Source organism: Phalacrocorax aristotelis, chromosome Z (assembly GCF_949628215.1).
Source record: "Phalacrocorax aristotelis chromosome Z, bGulAri2.1, whole genome shotgun sequence".
NCBI classification, from domain to species: Eukaryota; Metazoa; Chordata; class Aves; order Suliformes; family Phalacrocoracidae; genus Phalacrocorax; species Phalacrocorax aristotelis.
The window spans coordinates 61,381,181-61,397,355 of record NC_134311.1 but is presented as its reverse complement, the minus strand read 5'-3'; the positions used below and the strand labels follow the sequence as shown (position 1 = coordinate 61,397,355).

At 39.5% G+C, this 16,175-nt stretch overlaps 1 protein-coding gene across 1 annotated transcript in view; it reads left to right on the top strand.

Annotated features, from left to right (window-relative positions):
• The window catches only part of RAB3C (RAB3C, member RAS oncogene family), a 132,878-nt gene that overhangs the window by 52,318 nt on the left and 64,385 nt on the right, over positions 1–16,175 (top strand). The window contains exon 3 of the mRNA XM_075078935.1: positions 10,669–10,787. Coding sequence (XP_074935036.1) covers positions 10,669–10,787 — 119 coding nt within the window. The remainder of the gene's footprint in view (positions 1–10,668; positions 10,788–16,175) is intronic.

The following is a 16,175-nucleotide window of genomic DNA, read 5'->3' as shown; positions in this document are numbered from 1 at the left end:
CTAGCAGCATATTGATGAAAAATCTCTTTTTATTATAGAGGATGTGTCCTCTTAATTTTTCTGCAAGAAAAATAATTAAAAACCAGAAAAATAGATTTTCCAGGGTCTTGTAAGTGTTGTTAATATAAGATCAGCTTTGAAAGAACTACAGAAGCGTGTTTTGTTTTGGCTAGCATGGAGTTAATTTTCTTCACAGTAGCTAGTATGGGGATATATTTTGGATTTGTGCTGGAAATAATGTTGATAATACAGGATTGTTTTCGTTATTGCTGAGCAGGGCTTACACAGAGTCAAGGCTTTTTCTGCTCCTCACCCTGCCCCACCAGCGAGTGGGCTGGGGGTGCACAAGAAGCTGGGAGGTGACACAGCCAGGACAGCTGACCCCAGCTGGCCAAAGGGATATTCCATACCATATGGCATCATGCTCAGCATATAAGGCTGGGGGAAGAAGGAGGAAGGGGAGGACATTTGTAGTGATGGCGTTTGTCTTCCCAAGTAACCATTACATGTGATGGACCCCTGCTTTCCTGGAGATGGCTGAACACCTGCCTGCCCATGGGAAGCAGTGAAGGAATTCCTTGTTTTGCATTGCTTGCATGCACAGCTTTAGCTTTACCTGCTAAACTGTCTTTATTTCAATGCACAAGTTTTCTCTTTTACCCTTCCAATTCTCTCACCCATCCCACCAGGGGGGAGTGAGCAAGCAGCTATGTGGGGCTTAGTTGCCAGCTGGGGTTATACCATGACAAGAAGTCATTCAAAGTCCAAGCCTCAGAGCCAGATTCTTGATCTGTCATTAATCACCTTTGTTTCCCAAGCTGTCTGGATACAGCGGTGGACTCCAATGATGGAGAAAAAACCTAGCACTTGATGGCTGACATAATCTGTCCTGTGCCACCTAGCCTTTCTCCATCTTTCCGTTTAACACAGAAACACTTTGGACAGTTTCATCTGACTGTATTGAAGACAACAGAAGAACTGACCTGGAACTTTTTGTCCTTTAATGATTCTGGCTAGCTGACCACACCATATAATACCCGTCATTGCAATCTAAATTACTAATCACTACAATCAGACCCAAGAAAAAGAAAAAGCTAAGGTGACGAGGAATTCAAAGATCTCACCCACAGTCACATTTAAGAGAATGTTTGTCGATGACAGGCTCTTGGAGGACGAAGGAGATAAAGTGGAAGAAAGCAGAGTTTGATGGAGACTGTTCTGCAAACACAGCTCTCAATACTTCTGTGTCAGCGGAGGGAACAGCTCCCAGAGGCAGAAAGGGGCTGCATTGCTAGTGGAGAAAAGATGGTGGCATTCTGCACCTTTGATACTAATGCTAAGCATTAAAATCTTAAAATACCTACCTAAGGTATGATGTACAAAGCTACCAGAATTTCTTCAGGTGTCTTTGATGTCTGCCCCAGAAGACAATGTCTGCCACAGTCATAGAAAGAGGATACAGAGGTTACCTACAGATCACTGCACAAGGAATCTTCTAGACAGCTCTAAAGCAGCATTGTATTGCCAAGGCAGGAGGAATGTTTTGCAACAGACCACACTGTAATCCAGCACTGCAGGTTTTCTAAAGCACTAAGTTGTGCCTTTTACTGGCCCTCATGGAAGTTCTGAATGGGTTTGAACTTCAGCCATGGCTGAACTCTTCTAGAAATATTGCATTTATAGTTTCTTCCTTAAAATATGTGAAATATGTCTTGCTCTGTGTTGCAGACTGTCTCTTTTCCTTTTCATAGGTAATTGAGATTTAAAACATGTTTTCGGAGAAAGCGTAAGTTGATAGTAATTCTAATGAGCCTTTACGCATGCTTTGTAAACTTAATATTCTGCACAGAAATACATTCTTTTACTCCTGGGAAGGTCTGGAAGGTTATTAATATTTAATAGGGTCATTCCTGTAATTTGTTCCAAATGAGAGAAACTTCACCACAGATTTAAACACAGGGGTTTATCACAAGGAAAAGCAGAGGTGGAGAGAGAGTTTCTGGCAAGAGCACTTCATTTATGCTTTAAAAGGTCCTTTGTACTACTAATTAATTTTTCTCTTAGATTTGGAGTTACAAAACTGCTTCTAAAAAAGGCCCAGAACAAAAATGTGCTAAGCTGGGTGGTGTCACAAGGAAAGAATTATATTCATAGCTCTAAATAGCTAAGAGGTACTGTTAGCTAATCAGTGGACAAGGATTTGCATAAAATTGTAACATGATGACACTATTATGCAAATTTGTTCAGTGCAATAGGCCACTAACATAGAGCTGTTATCAAAATGGCTGGTCAAACTTTTCTCTACCCATGGATCTCACCTCATCCTGAATAATAAGGGCAAGATAATTAAATGTGAGTAATGAATATTAATAGAGAAAACTGTTTTCAGGATGCAGAATAGGACAGAATGACAAGAGAGAGAGAAAGCTGAAATCTTATTATTCTTATTTTATGAATAACAAGTTCTAGAGGGAAGTATTTAATCCAAAAGATTTATAAGTATATAACCTAAGTATAGAAAGGGGAAGAGGAAGTTACTCTGGCATTCCAATATACCTCAACATTGTTCTCTGCTTATGTAATACTGGTCAGCCTGACTGTAAGTCTCTGAACTTATATTATAGCTCCGTGTTTTTCCTATCTCTGCTGAATGAAAGGCAAATGCCTTTTAAAAATGGTGGAACATCAGGCAAAGATATAAAAGTTTTGGTACAGCTGTAAAAAAAACCCCACCAAAAATAAAACCAACACTTCACACACAGCCCCCCCCCCAAAAAAAAAAAAAAAGAAAACCAAACCAACCAACCAAACAAACAAAACAAACCAACAAATGAAAAAGACACCCACATGTAACGCAGGACAAGAATAGAGCTATTTTTAGTCTACCAAGTGCTTTGTGGATGGAAGAGCCTGTTTGAAACACTGGCAACTTGCAAATACCTTTAGCAGTCCCCAGAGCCAAGTGAGACAAGGACTGAAGGACTGTTTAGTTCCTGCCTCATCTCTGGATGACACAGATCTGCTTCTTATTTTCCTAATAGGCATAAGTCTCACAGCTTAGGGTTGACTCTATTGTAACCTATCCTCATCCCATTGTGATTACCACTGTTTGTTTAGTGTCTAAATACCAAGTGCACTCTTAGAGCTTAAGGAGACTTTCTGTCAAGGCTGAAGGTTGTCCATAGTGTATTTGAGTGTCAGGTTCCTAAGATTCCATGTAATGTTATTATAGATCTAACATTTCTTTGTGTCCCCTTCACTAAAAAACAGGTTGTTCTGATCCTCTCAAGCTTTGCCAGAATTCAGTGCCAGATGCCAGCATTCCAAAATTATTTTGGTTTCAGTAAAAGTTTTATTCTTAATACAGTAATTTCAGTCCGTATAAATCCCTTATGTTTTTTCATTATGCACTGGGACATATTCTTGGTCTCTTGAGTACAAGGATTAAAAAAGAGAGAAAAAAATTTGCTTTTTTTTGTACAATCACAGGACTCTGGGACCAGGAGCTTTAAAAACATAATATTACAAAACTAAGAATATCACATGTTTTTCCACTGCTGCTTACCATATGGTAATAGCTCCCTGTAGAACAAAGATCCTTATCACAGCTTTGCTGGTTTTGTTTGTAACTATTTTTTCAGGATGGCTCTCTGTTGCTTCATTCTTTTTCTGAAAATGTAAGGAAATTTTACAGTCTGATTTACAAGTATTTAAGTATAATACAAGTAGGAAGTTATTCAGCTGATTTTTCTGTAGCTGTAGTTACAAGCTTGGCTCCGATAATAATTTGCCTATTAATTTCACTCATTAAAAAATACCTGCATTACTACATGATGTGCAAATTAGATTTTGTAAATTCATGATTTCCAGTATACGTTTTGGCAGCTGTACTTAATGTTTGGGTCTGTAACACTTCCCATAAAAGAAAAAAGAAGCAAAACCTGAGCCCTTCCAGAAAGATAAATTCTTCCTAAGACCTAATGTGAAACTTGAGTAAATTATAAAGTGGTACTTTAATTAATGTTTTATTTCTGAAGAGAATGACAGCTCCTACTGATCTGACAGATGCTTTATAAAGTATATTCAAAATGGAGACGCTGCAGGAGAAAGCTGCAGTTTGTGACAGGGAAAGATGGAGGCATGCACTGAAATAGCAGTTGGGCTCAAAACTTGTTTCCGGAACCGACGGCAACTGAGGCCAAGCTATGTTGAGCTAGAAATAAAGCAGTGATAGCATGGCTTTCCTAAACTTTGTGCTTTAGGAAGGCATGGTAGCTGAACTGTGGAGAATGAACATTTTATGTGAGTGTTAAAAATAAAGAAGGAGAGAGAAGAAAGAACTGGAAAGGAGAAAACCAGAAAATTTAAAAGGAAATTAACTTCAGGCGCAGTCACCAGCTGCACGGATGGAGTGAGAGAAAGCAAATCTGGCAGTAAAGTACTTTTACAACCCCCGTTTGGACTTTCTAGGAGCCAAACTATCTCTCTAGCACAAAGTCTACCCCACCTTCTGCCTACCAGGAGAGCCCTCCCAAGCTCTTTTTTACTAACTGCATTTGGAGTAATACCTCTCCCCATTGCTCTGGCCCCAACTACTTCCAGCTGGTCCTGCCATGCTCCTGCATCCCTCCCACATGATTAATGAACTATCAGCTGTGATTTTGGGGTGTGTTCTAAATGCTAGCATATAGGTCTAGCAGATGTGTACTGGCAAGCTGAGTAGCTGGCTTTTCATGCTCCATATGTTTTTTTGATACACATATATGTATATATTTCTACAAACATGTGCACATGTATATATACACACATGTATGTATATAAAAGACAGAATTCCAGGGAAACCAAAGCCATAAGAAGTCTGGACTAGAGAGAGGTGCATAAGCAAAGACAGTTGGCAATATGCAGTGTTACATCTTTTGTGCATACATTAGCTAAAGAGACCGTTTTGAACTGTGTTTTCTGTTCCTAGTTGTAAATGTTCATATGTCTGTGTTTCTATGTGCCTAACACTTTCTGTTGGAAGTGTTCTTTGTTGAGAAACAGTGCTCCCAGGATAGTCAGCTCCTCCTGCTCCAGCAGCTTTTCTCCCAGTCTTCTTTGTGCCCTGCCCAGGTGCTCCTGCTACAGACCCACAGCTGCTCTTCCTGGGTGGTGAGCAGCAGGCTTTGGGTGGATTTACCCCTGTCTGCCCCCCATCTCTAGAGGGTTTTTGCAGAGGTTGTCCCTTGCACCTCCCTGCACAGGACTCTTTTTTTCTTTAATCATACTTTCCTTTTTATCCTTTCTTCCCTGAGACTCCAGATATCCCTGAGGGAAGACATCTTTTGTGCTGCTCTGAAAAGGGTCAGTTTAGATTTTCATTCACTTACTGCCTTGAATCCTTTTGTATATCAATAGGAGAAATTAGAGAAATATAGAGTTTCTTTGATGGAGTGTATAAATAACCTTTGGGAAGCAACAGCAGGGAAGAAATATGAAACTCATAGGAGCAGCAGTTCTTGATTTGTGTGCCAATTTTGTTTATCTTAACAGAAAATTTAGAGCTGAAAAGTGAAATTCACCCAATTCCCATTTCTAATTTTATCTTTGTTTGCCTTGTCTTCAGATGTTGTGGATGTGCAGCAGAGATATAAACGCCATCCAAGAAAGCCTCCTCTACTGCTGCCAGTTGTTTGTCACATAACACAAGCTTCATTGTGATATGAGTAAAACTTGTAATGTGGGGAAGTGGATCTAAAAAGATATTTGTATGTTTAGCATACAGGACAGAAATGCAGAGGCACAGAGTCACTCAAGTGTGTTTTGCAGACTGAATTCCTTCATGACAAGCTCATTAAAAGTTCTTGCTGCCAAATGCTCTTTGCTTTCACCTTCCAAACTGTCTGCACTAGTAGTAAGCAACTCCACTTGGAAGTTGTTTACATAAAATATTGTTCCTGTCAGTGGTGCAGTGCTAGGCAAGGACAGGAGGGAGAGCACACAGTCAGCAAATGAATTCAAGGGTCTGATTTAATGTATTGCTCAAAAAACATTGGTGTCATCTAAGATGGTATGGCATAATCTGGATGAAGTCTAGTTTAGCAGTATTTGACAGTAAGGCGGATTTACTTCTGCTAAGTTAGCTAACTGCACACTGCAAGCCTAAATAGTTGTTATTTTCAAGGTTACTATCAGAACCTTGGTTTTGAAACTTCATAGCCCTGTAAACTCTTAATTTCACGTGGAATACAGGTTCTTCCTGAGTCAGCTAGCTTGCTATTCCTAAGTGTTTCTGCTTCCACAGATGGCTATTACATTATATCTCTCCATTCCTGTGGGAGCATTGCTTTCAGCAGCTGGTGCCTTCCCCATACGCAAAGGCCTTCAGTGGTATGGCAGTTTCAAAGTAATAATGAGAATCTGTAGGAACTTTCCCATAACATTATTAAAGGTATTGTTTCAAGAGAGAAGCACAGGACAAAACCTGATTCACATCATTGCTGTGAAGATAACTAACATCTTCACTTTAAGCTTTATTGTACCTTCAAATTCACAGCTTTAACACAGATGAACAGCCAAGGTAATCTAGAATTATATCTCCATACCATTTGATACAGAGTTGGCGGAATACATACCAGATTGTTAACTTCACCCTGAGCCAGAAACATATATTTTGTACTCAATCTATACCTCTGCCATTCCTCTTTCACTGCCTATAGATATGCGTGCCCTATTCAATATCTTTACTGATGGAAAAGCTTTACTCGTCCTTTTAGCTATCAGATTTCTGGAAAAAGGTCATGAAAGTTTGTAATATGAAATTATACATATCAGGATCTGGAGCATAAAAATGTTTGCAAATATCTAATTTCAATTACACATAAAAAAATTAATTAGGGAAAAAAAACATACAGAAAAATCGGAGCACACAAGGCAAAACTGTGCAACTCTCAGAGTATTCTAAATACTCAGGACCATAGGCTATTAGCCAGTGTGCTGTATCCAATGCTCAGAAACTAGATATTTTCTAAAGTGCTATGTCCACTAAACATTATCATTCTGTGATTTAATATCTAAAATCTGGTACCTATTAAAAAAGATTCACTAATATAGGGTCATCTAACCAGAAGCTAATGGAATTGTGGGAACTTTGTTGAAAACAGAATTTATGGAAGTGAATATAATATTTGAAAATATTTCTTGCAACTTATGGAACCCTCTTTGTTTTGTTTTGACTAAGATTTATAAAATACCTCTTTTGCCTTCTGTGCATGGAACTTTTCATAAAGCATTCCCTCACTGTCATTCATTCCCTTCTGCTTTTCCTCTCTACTTCTTTAATGAACAGTCAGTTGTCCTTAACAGACATTACCTACATGAATGAAAAGGCCCCCAGGATGATCTATGTGTCTTGTTTTCTCCCCATCAAAGATGGAAATTTACTGCATTGCTTAAGATGCCAGTCAATAATAGGTCAAATTTTATTCTTCCTCAGGGTTATTTTATTTAGTTTGCTTAGAAACAAACATCAGTCTGTGCAAAATACAGATGTTACATTTCAGAATTTAAACCTAAAAAGATGGTCGTCAGATTAATTCCACGGTCTTGCAAAAAAGACTAAGATAACATAACAGCAGCCAGTAACCATACCTGAATTGGAAAAGGTTTTCTGCAAGACCAAGTACAAAACTGTACCTGAGCATAAAATCATACTGATTTACAGATAGAAATTTGATGAAATATGGAAATTAGTTCTTTTCTGCTCAGTTCTTCCATAACAATAAAAGCTAGTAAACAGCAAGAAAGGCCACTTACATTGTTGCATTATCTGTTTCAAATAAATTAAATCAATGTAATAAAAAATAATATGTAATATTAAAGTATTTGATGTTTCTAGTGTGCTATTTCTCCTGACAATTGGTATTAGAGTTCCTTAACCATTGTACAAAAGGAGCTGTCTTTAGGGCATTTATGAATGTATTCTAGTCAGAATACAAAGGAGATGCTTACGAATGTGTGGAACACAAAAGTTTTGACAACATTGATTACTGATATTTGGGTTCATTTCTTACATGATCATAAACACTCTACTACATAGTTTGTACACTAGCCCAATTAAAATTTTAGTAGCTTCCTTATAGCAAGTGAATAGAAAAAAATACCAACAGGAATGTGATTATCGATGTTTGAAACTAATAAACTCCACTTTATTTGTGGTCATCCATCTATGCCATATACTGAAATACCACTTTATAAAATCTTTTTTATCATCACATTAACTACACATTAGCTACAAGCACATAGTAGATGCCTGTATTGGTGACAACCCCCAACACCTGGTTACTTCCCAGACTGACCCAACTCAAATGCCTAGGTCCAGAAAAGCATCTCCTATCCCAAAGTCAGTCAGTGTTTGGATCTTCATCTGCAGGTTCATTTCCCTTTGTGTAAGATTATTCAAGAACTTTTATCTTGATTTGTCTTCCTTTATGCTTATTTTTCGTCCTCTGTAATATAGGATGCCTAAGCCTGCACTACCTACCTATAATGCTGTGCAGAGTATAGTTGGTGCCTTGGATAGGAAGCCTCACTGACTTACGGCTTTATTGCTAGGGCTGTTCACCCTTATCTGCAGACAGGCCTCAGTGGAAATCACCTGCAGCAAAATAAGATTTGCTCCAGTATCAGTGGGTTCCTGCTTGTCATACCATCATATTTCCGACCATACATGTCTCTGACTAACAAACAAGCAGATAGGCACTAACAAAACTTGTTTGAAAAACTTATCTCTAATGTACAGAAAGGCTGCGTGCTTGCTATAGGCCATATTTTCCTTCTGTACCTTCCAGCTCTTTTCTCTAATATCAAATCAAATAAAAGAAGCCAACAAACCATGTGAGAGTAAACCTTATTCCATGAAACAAAATACAAATATATAGTTTTTGAATAATGACAGGTGATATTTCTTATGCTAATATATAATTTCACTCATTTTTCAGTGATACTTCTGTCTTATTGACAGACTATGACATATTGAGAAAGAACTGACCTCTGAGTATTAGAATATGCACAGGCTTAAAGCACAAGCCTTAATACCTTGATATTCAGTAATACCACCAGAAAATTTGGGAGCAGTTCTCTAATGCAGCTATCAAACCTCCAGACCACAGCTGGTACAGGCTTAGCCAACTCAGAGTATAGGCAGAAAAAGTTTAGATCTCTCTGGCCTTTTCCCACAAAGACATAACCTAACATTCTGTGAGACCTGTTAGAGTCTAACTTCTGCATTAGCTTTCCATCTTGGATCACTGAAACTACAACAAAGCAGTAGCGGCTGTAATCTAGAATGAATAGAATCCATATATTTTACCTAAGACCTTGTCTGGTTTCACCAACTGTCTTGGTTATGTTTCTTATTCTGTAAGTGGTTTCTGAAGTATGCAGAATCTCTTTTTTTTACTTTTTTAATTTACAAGATGAATGATATATGTGTAAAGAAGGTGGCCCACTTAACCTATTTCTCTCTTGTTCATATGCAGTACTGCTAGCCCAGGAACCATTTCAGAAAACACACCAAATAAAACATTTTTTATCACTGGTTATTCTTCTCTCTCTATAGGAAGGCAAATTAAATTTGTCTGTATTGTAAAGTAAGCTATTTCTTTTATCTGCTGAAAAACTCTGAAGTACTGAAATTAAGTTTCAAAGTTTTTAAAATTGAATATGTGCAGATGATCTGTTAGTTATAGGATTGCACTAAAATGTTACATGTCATCTAAAGCTTTTAATGTTTATTGTTTAAAAATATTAAATAGGTATGCTGGAAGAGGAAATAATTATGCATTTCCTGTATTTTAGTTATTGCTGTTGTCTCACAATCTTAGTACAGACATGGGTGGTTATGCTAGACGTTGCGTATAAATGTAGTAACAGGTAGTCCCTGACCTGAAGATTCTTATTGGAAATAAGTAAAGCAAGCAGTAGGAGAAAGGAAGACTTAACATTCCTTACCTTAAAGGCAGTTGAATGAGACACAGAGAATGAGGGAGAAAACTGGTTTGAGGTAAGAGACTGCTAGAAAACATTTTTTTTTTTTTGTCAGATATACTTATTTTAAAAGCACTGCCCTCCAGATTTTATGTTGTCAGCACAGATGGTGCTAAAGTTGACGTGACCACCAATGGCTTCCAGTCACAAGAACAGAACGATTAAACATTGCCTTTTTGGTCAGGATGTTTCCAGACTTCAGGAACTATTCTGGTCTTATAATGAAGATCTTAAGGATGCTATTTTGTCCCAGCATTTTATCCAGGACATGAGATTTTACCTGCCCCTTCTGTCAAACTGGGAAGGTACAAGGCAGGAGCAGGAGGCAAGGTTCTTACCCAGCTCTCAGGTTGAATGACAAGAATCAGTGATGACTCAGGATATATGACTTGACAGAGGGCTGTGCCTTTCTGCTTCTCTCCACTCTCACCTCATGACAGAATGGATGTGTCCCTCCTATTATGATTCAATGCAGAATTCTCCTTTTTCCTGTTATTCTCAGTTTTCTCCCTCTTGATTAGTTTTATGAGTAGGATTGCAGAGTTGTATAATAACTGTTGTCAGAGTTTTCTTTCTATTAAAAAAAATATTATTTGTTGATATATTTGCAATATGTAAAATTTTTGTTTGTTATTGTTTCAGGACACAGCAGGTCAGGAGAGATACAGAACTATTACCACGGCTTACTACCGAGGTGCCATGGGCTTCATTTTAATGTATGACATCACGAATGAAGAATCTTTCAATGCTGTGCAGGATTGGTAAGTAAAATTTGGAATTCTTATTAAATAGCACAGAGAATATTTGATATCATTCACCTGCTGTGACACTGTAAATTATTTTGGAAACCTTATTTCCAAATACAGTGTCCAGGCATTCATACACCCAAATATACAGTGGGGTCTTTTTCTGGAGAGGCAATGAATACTTCACAATGTGTTGCATATAATTCATTGTAACCATTTTGTTTTCTGTGATTTTAGTTAATGTGCATTATTCATAAAACTAAAACCAGCAATATGCTAGTGTGGAAAGTAACTGCTAAGATACTAGAAAGCATTTCTATATTTCATAGGAAAAAATAAGATACCATGTGTGGGGGTTGTCTTTTAATTTAATTTTTCATCATGTTTCTTTTAACCATAGCTGGTTATACATAATGCTGTCAGTCTTGTGCCTCAAGTGTAAAAATCATGAGCACACTTCATCAGAATAGCAGAACCTCAAACGGCCAGTACTTATATTGCCTTGTATTATGTGAATGTCCAGATGTCTCCATAAAAGCATGTCATTTTAATCAGACATGTGTCAGTCAGGATCCAAACAATCTCAGGGGTTTTTGAGTAAAGCTGACCCAAAAGGAACGCTAGAGTTAATATCAGTGTTCGCTGCCTTTACAAGTTATTTTAATATCAGAGAGCCTCCTAGCAGTGCTCTGAGGGATATGAATAGCATTTGTCATGTGCGCTCCACGTGCTCTCTTGCATGCTTTTCCCATGGGAGAACTGTGTTTGAGAGAGGATTTTTTTCAGCGTTTGTGCGATTTTTTCAGTATGTTTCTTTGGCTTTTTAAAAATTTATTTTAAGATATGCACTACTCTGTACTTCTTTCAGGACAGGCGGGGTCAGAAACATGTTTCACATTTAAAGTAAAAGGCAGTGATGCTGTGATGCCTGTTTCTAAGGGGAATTGTTGCCCAGCCTGATTCTTCAAGAAAAACTTTCTCTCTTTTACACTCTTCTACTTTTTATTGTGGTAGAAACTGTCACTGAACCCATGGAGCACCTTCCCTCTCTACACCTGGAGTTCTTCTTGGACTGTATATGCTGAGCCTGGTTCAGAGTTTCACCACTCTGAAAATAAGGGATGAGAACTTTAGCTTGATTCTGCTCTACAAGAAATGGGATCTTGGGTTGCCTAACATTTCCTGTGTAAAAGTCCTAGGGATGTAGTCATTCACACTCCTCCAGGGAAAGGACCAACTCCAGAGCATGTCCCAGCTACTCCCCTCCACCAGTTATCTATAGACTCTACACAGAATTGCTCTTTCCATTCACTAGAGAATCAATAAGCTTACATGGCTAGTATAGACCAGACAAATAGCTTTTGGACAACTGAATGTATCTGAGACGAGTCTCTTGCTTGATACTCAAAGAGAAGGACATATTTGCTCACTGTGACTTGTTACACCAAAGGGTTGCTCTGCCCATTTTGTACAAGGAGGCATCATGCTGAGTGCTTGCTGTTACACATTTGTGAGTACTGCTCTTTTCAACAGCATGAGACAGAATCTGCTACCTAACAGGAGGTAGCTGAAAGTGTTATTCATACAGGCTGCTGTGAAAGTCTAGCAAAAACAGGGAATCAAGGAGTACACCCAACCTCTCAGTTAAACCTGCAGTTGTGGCTGCCAACACCACTGCTTCCTGGGCCTGCCAGGTGAAGCACTTCCTTGCTTTCCCTCTGCTGTTCTTTGTCCACGGGCTGATTCTGTTCAAGCACTGGGTTAACTGGGTGATAATGGCTGTCTAGGACCAGTGGTAGTCTGCAAATCTCATTGCCCCATCTCAGGGCAAACCAGATGGCATGCCATGTATTATCTAGCTTCCTCTGACACAAAGGTTTCTTTATAGCAAGTGTAAATATGAGTACTTATTATTAATTTCCCCAACTGTTTGTTTTCCAGTCTCCTAGATCTGGTATGGTTCGCACTCTTCGTCTCCTGGTGAAAAGTAACTAGGCATCATACTCATTAAAAAAAAAAATAGTCCCTGTAAAATGAAACAAGAAAATATTTTAAAACTCTGTAGTTCTTAAATAATTGTGAAATATTATTTTTGTATCATTTTTATCTAGAATAAACAGTTGGCAGCTAGTGTAGAAATTTGGTGGACAAGAGGGATTGCATTATTGTGTGCCAAGAGCTACTGAACAGTCATCTGCATGATGGAAGGGGTGACAGAGAGGCGGAGTGCCTCACTTGTCAGGATGAGACATAGATTTGCTTGTTATTTTTAATTTCATGAGCCCAGTTGCTGCCCTGCTGTTCTTCCTGTTTTATTCTTCCCATCTCACAGCTGATAATTGATTCTGATTAGCCCGTGCTCCAATTTTGATAGTAATTACAAAACTACAGCATGCTTCTGAATGGGAGAGAAGTTAAAGAAAACTTGCAATTACCAATGCTGCAGGAAAGCAAGCATTGGGTATGAACATGGGCCTGTGCATTTGTGAAAGATACGGGGGGGAGGGAGCGGGACCATTCAAGCCTCTCTGGGGCTTAAAATGCTTTTCTGTGGGAAAAATGTGCCTCTGAAGGTGGTGGTGCCATTTCATATATGTACACAACGGGCCAAATACAAGCTCAAATCACACCAGCTTCAAGCTTGATCTAGAAACTGCACTGCAGTCAGGCCTATGAATCTACAGGTACCTTTTAGATTTGGATAAAGGAGTTTGGTTTAAAATGTGTGTTGGGATGATTCTTTAAAAGCAGTTAGTTCAAAGCAGTTGTACTGTCATTGAAAGGTGATTTTTCAGTCTAAAGTCTGGCTGACATGTCTCCTTTGCAGCCACAGATGCATAGTAATGTTTCCAGGTGCCATGCCTGGGTCAGCATGAATCTATTCAGCTGTGAGAAATTCTGCATCTAATTTGACTATTAACATTTTACATTTAAAAAAATCAGTATCTGTATTTTTATCTCAGCATATTAGCACCAATATATGCAATAGTATAGTAGCCAAGCATTTGTCCACCACCCTGTGAGACAGAAAAGCTTTTGCCTAAAAGCTTAAGTAAATGACTTGAAGGTCTAATAAACTTCAGCCACGCTGCAGACACTTCAGGATTCATATCTTACCTTCCCTAATTAAAATAAAAAACCTTTAAAAATTGCAAATAAGAATAACAACAAAAGTTGTAAACTAAATAGAGATTTTTTTTAAGGTTCAGAAACTTTTGGCATGAGAAATCCTGAGTTGGTACTGCTGATAGTTCTGCTGTATGTACACCCAGTGATTTATTGCCTTCAGTTTGAGCCAGAGGATGATGTTAAGAATACACTGCCAGTGCTCATGTCCATGTTCAATCACTTCAGAACTGCTTCCTTCTGGGGTATGTTCAACTTGTGTTCTCTAAATAGCTATGTCCCTGTATGGTTTCACATGTACTACAACAGATGCTGTTTAAATAAGCCTAGCTTGGCAGACAGTTCAGACTGACCTACAAAATTGACAGGTCCTTAATAATTCTTTAGGAGACTCCCTTCTGAAGGGAACAGAGGCCCAATATGCAGACTGGACACACTTCTCAGGGAAGTCTGCTGCCTCCCTGGGGCCCGGGTTAAAGATATGAAGAGAAAACTTCCTACCTTGGTACGGCCCTTGGGTTATTATCCATTATTGATTTTTCAGGTAGGAGGCAATGAAGTTACAACTAGAAGCCCAAGAAGAATCAAGAGAGCCTTCAGGGCTTTGGGACAACTGGTTAAGGGATCCAAAGCACAAGTAGTGTTCTCCTCTGTCCTTCCAGTCACAGGGAATGATGAGGGAAGAAGCAGGAAGAGCCAGCTGATCAACACCTGGCTTCGAGCCTGGTGTCACTGGCAGAATTTTGGTGGTTTTGATCGTGGGTCGGTGCATATGACAGCAGGCCTGCTGGCAACAGATGGGGTACACCTGTCTCAAAGGGTGAAAGTGATCTTTGCACAGGAGTTAGCAGGGCTCATTGAAAGAGCTTTAAATTAGATTTGAAGGGGGAAAGAGATAAAACCAGGCTTGCTAGAGATAAGCCTGAGGGTCGCATGCTAATGTTTGAGGGACAATGTGCTAGCGAGGTCCTTTGGTCTGCTGTCTCAGTGCAGGTAGGGGATGGAGATCATGCAGTAACAAAGACATAAGGCTTATTGATGTGTTAGAAACCACAGAAGCACCTGAGAATGGTCACATTGGAATTAGGGCTTTGTTCCCCCAGAAGGTGTCAGGATCAATAGCCTAACTGAAGTGCATCTACACCAATGCACGCAGCATGAGTAACAAACAGGAGGAGCTGGAAGACATTGTGCAGCAGAAAAACTATGATATAGTTGCCATCACCAAAGCATGGTAGGATGATTCGCACAACTGCAATGCTGCAATGGATGGCTATAAACTCCTCAGAAGGGATAGCACCCTGCTCTAGGTGTCCCTGCTCAAGCAGGGGAGTTGGACAAGATGATATCCAGAGGTCCCTTCCAACCCCTACCATTCTGTGATAGGCAAGGAAGGAGAGGTGGTGGGAGAGCCTGTATGTTAGTGTTTTGACTGTCTAGAGCTTAGTGATGGTGACAATAGGGTTGAGTGGTTATGAGTAAGAATCACAGGGAATGCCAACAGGCAGACACCATGGTGAAATTCTGTTACAGACCACCCAACCAGAACGAAGAGGAAGATGAAACATTCTATACGCAGCTGGGAGAAATCTCACAGTTGCTAGCCCTTTTTCTTTGGGGGACTTCAACTTACCAGATGTCTGCTGGAAATACAATACAGCAGAGAGGAAACAGTCTAGGAACTTCATGGACTGTGTGGAAGATAACTTCCTGACACAGCTGGTGAGGGAGCCAACTAGGGAATTTGCCCCACTGGACCTGTTGTTTGCAAACAGAGATGGACCTGTTGGTGATGTGGTAGTTGGAGGCTGTCTTGGGCATAGCGATCATGAAATGAAAGAGTTTTTGATTCTTGGAGAAGTAAGGAGGGGGGTGAGCAGAACTGCTACCCTGGGCTTCTGGAGGGCAGACTTTGGCCTGTTTAGGAGACCAGTTGACAGAGTCCCTTGGGAGGCAGTCCTGAAGAGCACGGGAGTCCAGGAAGACTGGACATTTTTTAAGAAGGAAACCTTACAGGTGCAGGAGCAGGCTGTCCCCATGTGCCGAAAGACGAGCTGGCAGGGAAGAAGACCAGCCTGTCTGAACAGAAGGCTTTGGCTGAACTCAGGAAAAAAAGGAGAGTTTATGAACTTTGAAGAAGGGGCAGGCAACTCAGGAGCACTACAAAGATGTTGTAAGGTTATACAGGGAGAAATTTAGAAGGACGAAAGCCCAGCTAGAACTTAATCTGGCTACCACAGTACAGGACAATAAAAAATGTTTCTATAAATACATTAG